General features: G+C 51.9%; 1 protein-coding gene across 1 annotated transcript in view; it reads right to left on the bottom strand.

The window, feature by feature from the left end:
* Positions 1-318: 318 nt before the first annotated feature.
* Positions 319-6,606, bottom strand: part of LOC129816634 (pleckstrin homology domain-containing family M member 3-like) — an 87,997-nt gene continuing 81,709 nt past the window's right edge. Inside the window, exon 9 of the mRNA XM_055871362.1 lies at positions 319-916. Coding sequence (XP_055727337.1) covers positions 754-916 — 163 coding nt within the window. The 3' untranslated portion in view covers positions 319-753. The remainder of the gene's footprint in view (positions 917-6,606) is intronic.

The following is a 6,606-nucleotide window of genomic DNA, read 5'->3' as shown; positions in this document are numbered from 1 at the left end:
ATCTACTCATTCCAGGGTTTTTCTTTATTTTGACTATTTTCTACATTGTATAATAATAGTGAAGACATCAACACTATGAAATAACACATATGGAATCATGTAGTAACCAAAATAAGTTGGTTGTTTAACACTTTTTTGGTTACTACATGATTCCATATGAGTTATTTCATAGTGTTGATGTCTTCACTATTATCCTAAAATGTAGGAAATAGTCAAAATAAAGAAAAACCCTGGAATGAGTAGGTGTGTCCAACTTTTTGATTGGTACTCTATATATTTTGGAGGTTTAAAAAGGAACAAAAGAACCATATAAACCAGTACTTTTTGGAACTTTATTTTGCAGATCAGAATAGTGGAATGGAACGATAAAACAAATGGTTCTGTTCAGAACCCCTGCTTCCGGTCATAGCTGCTTAAAGTGGTGTGAAAAGAGTGTTTTTCATGCAGGAAGCAGAGAGGCTCAAATGCAGAGTAGTTCCTTTCCGGTTAGTGTTCATCTCTCCCAGGTGAGAGTGATGTCACATCAAAAAGCTGGTGTGTCAGAGAGCACTTGATTAGTCATCGACACTTCTGTTACTGTGTATCCTGGCCGACTCTCTCACACACACACACACACACACACACACACACACACACACACACACACACACACACACACACACACACACACTTTGGTAAGAGCAGCTCTGTGGAGTGGGTCCGCTGTTTCTCTCTGTGTGTGTGTGTGTATCTCTGGAAGTATATTGTGTGTGATCAGGTGTCCTGGTAGGGCATTGTGAAGCAGCCTGGTGTATCGTCGTTAGGGCTCCAGAAGGACGAGGGTCTCGTGTGGTGGAGCTCCCTGCGGACGCAGCGTGGACATGGCTGGGCCTTCTGACGACACTCTGTATGGAACATCGCTCCGCAGACATCACATCTGGATCACACACACACCAAAATACAACAACAATCTGTGGTGATTGTAGGTTGGTCGATTTCACCAATGTCAGAACTGTATGGTAAATCAGAGGGAAAACATCACTATAGTAAAAATGTGGATAAAATGTCGTTTTAATGGCCCTGTTCAGTTCAGCCCTGTCTGTCTAAGATGTACCACCTGTTGCCATCCTGCCAGGTATCTATAGGACAGGACAGCATACTACACAGGTGGCTGTCTCTCCATCCATCATTCTATCCACCATTCCATCTAGCCATCCACCATTCCATCTAGCCATCCACCATTCCATCTAGCCATCCACCATTCCATCTAGCCATCCACCGTTTCATCCATCCATCATTCCATCTATCATTCCATCTATCATTCCATCCATCCAACCATTAGTCCATCCATCTATCATTCCATCATTCCATCCATCATTCCATCAGTCCATCAATCATTCCATCCATCCATCAATCATTCCATCCATCCATCCAATCATTCCATCCATCCATCAATCATTCCATCCATCCATCAATCATTCCATCCATCCATCAATCATTCCATCCATCCATCCATCATTCCATCAGTCCATCCATCATTCCATCCATCCATCAATCATTCCATCCATCCATCCATCATTCCATCCATCCATCCATCATTCCATCCATCCATCCATCAATCATTCCATCCATCCATCAATCATTCCATCCATCCATCAATCATTCCATCCATCCATCAATCATTCCATCCGTCCATCATTCCAGCCATCCATCCATCATTTCATCCATCAATCATTCCATCATTCCATCCATCCATCCATCCATCCCATCCAACCATCAATAATTCCATCCATCCATCAATCATTCCATCATTCCATCCATGATTCCATCCATCCATCCGCTGAGCAATACATATGTATCTTTACTACTTTACTTCAGAAAGTATTCATACCCCTTGACTTGTTCCACATTTTGTTGTGTTACAGCCTGAATTCAAAATAGATTAAATGGACTTCTTTCTCCCCCATCTAAAAACAATACCCCATAATGGCAAAGTGCACATTTATTGAAAATGAAATACAGAAATATCTAATTTACATAAGTATTCACACCCCTGAGTCAATACATGTTAGAATTACCTTTGGCAGTGATTACACCTGTGAGTCTTTCTGGGTAAGTCTCTAAGAGATTTACACACCTGGATTGTACAATATTTGCACATTATTATTTTTTAAACTCTTCAAACTCTGTCAAGTTGGTTGTAGATCATTGCTAGACAGCCATTTTGAAGTCTTGCCATAGATTTTCACGCTGATTTAAGACAACTTTAACGCGGCCACTCAGGAACATTCATCCTGACCTCCTCTCTGTGCTCTCCTCTACCTTCCTGACCTCCTCTCTGTCCTCTCCTCTTCCTGACCTCCTCTCTGTCCTCTCCCCTTCCAGACCTCCTCTCTGTCCTCTCCCCATCCTGACCTCCTCTCTGTCCTCTCCTCTTCCTGACCTCCTCTCTGTCCTCTCCTCTACCTTCCTGACCTCCTCTCTGTCCTCTCCTCTTCCTGACCTCCTCTGTCCTCTCCTCTTCCTGACCTCCTCTCTGTCCTCTCCTCTTCCTGACCTCCTCTCTGTCCTCTCCCCTTCCAGACCTCCTCTCTGTCCTCTCCCCATCCTGACCTCCTCTCTGTCCTCTCCTCTTCCTGACCTCCTCTCTGTCCTCTCCTCTTCCTGACCTCCTCTCTGTCCTCTCCCCTTCCTGACCTCCTCTCTGTCCTCTCCTCTTCCTGACCTCCTCTCTGTCCTCTCCCCTTCCAGACCTCCTCTCTGTCCTCTCCCCATCCTGACCTCCTCTCTGTCCTCTCCTCTTCCTGACCTCCTCTCTGTCCTCTCCTCTACCTTCCTGACCTCCTCTCTGTCCTCTCCTCTTCCTGACCTCCTCTCTGTCCTCTCCTCTTCCTGACCTCCTCTCTGTCCTCTCCCCTTCCAGACCTCCTCTCTGTCCTCTCCCCTTCCAGACCTCCTCTCTGTCCTCTCCCCATCCTGACCTCCTCTCTGTCCTCTCCTCTTCCTGACCTCCTCTGTCCTCTCCTCTTCCTGACCTCCTCTCTGTCCTCTCCCCATCCTGACCTCCTCTCTGTCCTCTCCCCTTCCTGACCTCCTCTGTGTCCTCTCCCCTTCCTGACCTCCTCTCTGTCCTCTCCCCTTCCTGACCTCCTCTCTGTCCTCTCCCCTTCCTGACCTCCTCTCTGTCCTCTCCCCTTCCTGACCTCCTCTCTGTCCTCTCCCCTTCCTGACCTCCTCTCTGTCCTCTCCCCTTCCTGACCTCCTCTCTGTCCTCTCCCCTTCCTGACCTCCTCTCTGTCCTCTCCCCTTCCTGACCTCCTCTCTGTCCTCTCCCCTTCCTGACCTCCTCTCTCTCCTCTCCTCTCCCTGATCTCCTCTCTATGCTCTCCTCTTCCTGACCTCCTCTCTGTGCTCTCCTCTTCCTGACCTCCTCTCTGTGCTCTCCTCTTCCTGACCTCCTCTCTGTGCTCTCCTCTTCCTGATCTCTTCTCTGTCCTCTCCTCTTCCTGACCTCCTCTCTGTGCTCTCCTCTACCTTCCTGACCTCCTCTCTGTCCTCTCCTCTTCCTGACCTCCTCTGTCCTCTCCTCTTCCTGATCTCTCTGTCCTCTCCTCTTCCTGATCTCTCTGTCCTCTCCTCTCCTCTTCCTGACCTCCTCTGTCCTCTCCTTTCCTCTTCCTGACCTCCTCTGTCCTCTCCTCTCCTCTTCCTGACCTCCTCTGTCCTCTCCTCTCCTCTTCCTGACCTCCTCTGTCCTCTCCTCTCCTCTTCCTGACCTCCTCTGTCCTCTCCTCTCCTCTTCCTGATCTCTCTGTCCTCTCCTCTCCTCTTCCTGACCTCTCTGTCCTCTCCTCTCCTCTTCCTGACCTCTGTTCTCTCCTCTTCCTGACCTCTCTGTCCTCTCCGCTCCTCTTCCTGACCTCTCTGTCCTCTTCTCTTCCTGACCTCTGTCCTCTCCGCTCCTCTTCCTGACCTCCTCTGTCCTCTCCTCTCCTCTTCCTGACCTCCTCTGTCCTCTCCTCTCCTCTTCCTGACCTCCTCTGTCCTCTCCTCTTCCTGACCTCCTCTGTCCTCTCCTCTTCTCTTCCTGACCTCTGTCCTCTCCGCTCCTCTTCCTGACCTCTCTGTCCTCTCCTCTTCCTGACCTCTCTGTCCTCTCCGCTCCTCTTCCTGACCACTCTGTCCTCTCCGCGCCTCTTCCTGACCTCTCTGTCCTCTCCTCTTCCTGACCTCTCTGTCCTCTCCGCTCCTCTTCCTGACCTCTCTGTCCTCTCCTCTTCCTGACCTCCTCTGTCCTCTCCTCTTCCTGACCTCCTCTGTCCTCTCCTCTTCCTGACCTCTCTGTCCTCTTCTCTTCCTGACCTCTGTCCTCTCCGCTCCTCTTCCTGACCTCCTCTGTCCTCTCCTCTCCTCTTCCTGACCTCCTCTGTCCTCTCCTCTTCCTGACCTCTCTGTCCTCTCCTCTTCCTGACCTCTCTGTCCTCTCCGCTCCTCTTCCTGACCTCTCTGTCCTCTCCTCTTCCTGACCTCTCTGTCCTCTCCTCTCCTCTTCCTGACCTCCTCTGTCCTCTCCTCTCCTCTTCCTGACCTCCTCTCTCCTCTCCTCTTCCTGACCTCCTCTGTCCTCTCCTCTCCTCTTCCTGACCTCTCTGTCCTCTCCTCTTCCTGACCTCTGTCCTCTCCTCTTCCTGACCTCTGTCCTCTCCTCTTCCTGACCTCTCCTCTCCTCTTCCTGACCTCTCTGTCCTCTCCTCTTCCTGACCTCTCTGTCCTCTCCTCTCCTCTTCCTGACCTCCTCTGTCCTCTCCTCTCCTCTTCCTGACCTCTCTGTCCTCTCCTCTCCTCTTCCTGACCTCTCCTCTTCCTGACCTCTCCTCTACCTGACCTCTCTGTGCTCTCCTCTTCCTGACCTCTCTGTCCTCTCCGCTCCTCTTCCTGACCTCTCTGTCCTCTCCTCTTCCTGACCTCTCTGTCCTCTCCTCTTCCTGACCTCTCTGTCCTCTCCTCTCCTCTTCCTGACCTCCTCTGTCCTCTCCTCTCCTCTTCCTGACCTCCTCTGTCCTCTCCTCTCCTCTTCCTGACCTCCTCTGTCCTCTCCTCTCCTCTTCCTGACCTCTCTGTCCTCTCCTCTTCCTGACCTCTCCTCTCCTCTTCCTGACCTCTCCTCTCCTCTTCCTGACCTCTCCTCTCCTCTTCCTGACCTCTCTGTCCTCTCCTCTCCTCTTCCTGACCTCCTCTGTCCTCTCCTCTCCTCTTCCTGACCTCCTCTGTCCTCTCCTCTTCCTGACCTCTCTGTCCTCTCCTCTCCTCTTCCTGACCTCTCTGTCCTCTCCTCTCCTCTTCCTGACCTCTCCTCTTCCTGACCTCTCTGTCCTCTCCTCTTCCTGACCTCTCTGTCCTCTCCTCTTCCTGACCTCCTCTGTCCTCTCCTCTTCCTGACCTCCTCTGTCCTCTCCTCTTCCTGACCTCCTCTGTCCTCTCCTCTTCCTGACCTCCTCTGTCCTCTCCTCTTCCTGACCTCCTCTGTCCTCTCCTCTCCTCTTCCTGACCTCTCCTCTTCCTGACCTCTGTCCTCTCCTCTTCCTGACCTCTCCTCTCCTCTTCCTGACCTCTCCTCTTCCTGACCTCTCCTCTCCTCTTCCTGACCTCTCCTCTCCTCTTCCTGACCTCTCTGTCCTCTCCTCTCCTCTTCCTGACCTCCTCTGTCCTCTCCTCTCCTCTTCCTGACCTCCTCTGTCCTCTCCTCTCCTCTTCCTGACCTCTCTGTCCTCTCCTCTCCTCTTCCTGACCTCTCCTCTTCCTGACCTCTCTGTGCTCTCCTCTTCCTGACCTCTCTGTCCTCTCCGCTCCTCTTCCTACCTCTCTGTCCTCTCCTCTTCCTGACCTCTCTGTCCTCTCCTCTCCTCTTCCTGACCTCCTCTGTCCTCTCCTCTCCTCTTCCTGACCTCCTCTGTCCTCTCCTCTCCTCTTCCTGACCTCTCTGTCCTCTCCTCTTCCTGACCTCCCCTCTCCTCTTCCTGACCTCTCTGTCCTCTCCTCTTCCTGACCTCTCTGTCCTCTCCTCTTCCTGACCTCTCTGTCCTCTCCTCTTCCTGACCTCTCTGTCCTCTCCTCTTCCTGACCTCTCTGTCCTCTCCTCTTCCTGACCTCTCTGTCCTCTCCTCTCCTCTTCCTGACCTCTCCTCTTCCTGACCTCTCTGTCCTCTTCTCTTCCTGACCTCTCTGTCCTCTCCTCTTCCTGACCTCTCTGTCCTCTCCTCTCCTCTTCCTGACCTCCTCTGTCCTCTCCTCTCCTCTTCCTGACCTCCTCTGTCCTCTCCTCTCCTCTTCCTGACCTCCTCTGTCCTCTCCTCTCCTCTTCCTGACCTCTCTGTCCTCTCCTCTTCCTGACCTCTGTCCTCTCCTCTTCCTGACCTCTGTCCTCTCCTCTTCCTGACCTCTCCTCTCCTCTTCCTGACCTCTCTGTCCTCTCCTCTTCCTGACCTCTCTGTCCTCTCCTCTCCTCTTCCTGACCTCCTCAGTCCTCTCCTCTCCTCTTCCTGACCTCCTCTGTCCTCTCCTCTCCTCTTCCTGACCTCCTCTGTCCTCTCCTCTCCTCTTCCTGACCTCCTCTGTCCTCTCCTCTCC

Source organism: Salvelinus fontinalis, chromosome 19, assembly GCF_029448725.1.
Source record: "Salvelinus fontinalis isolate EN_2023a chromosome 19, ASM2944872v1, whole genome shotgun sequence".
Taxonomy (NCBI): Eukaryota; Metazoa; Chordata; class Actinopteri; order Salmoniformes; family Salmonidae; genus Salvelinus; species Salvelinus fontinalis.
The sequence above is the reverse complement of the archived record's forward strand: the minus strand, read 5'-3'. Positions and strand labels throughout refer to the sequence as shown.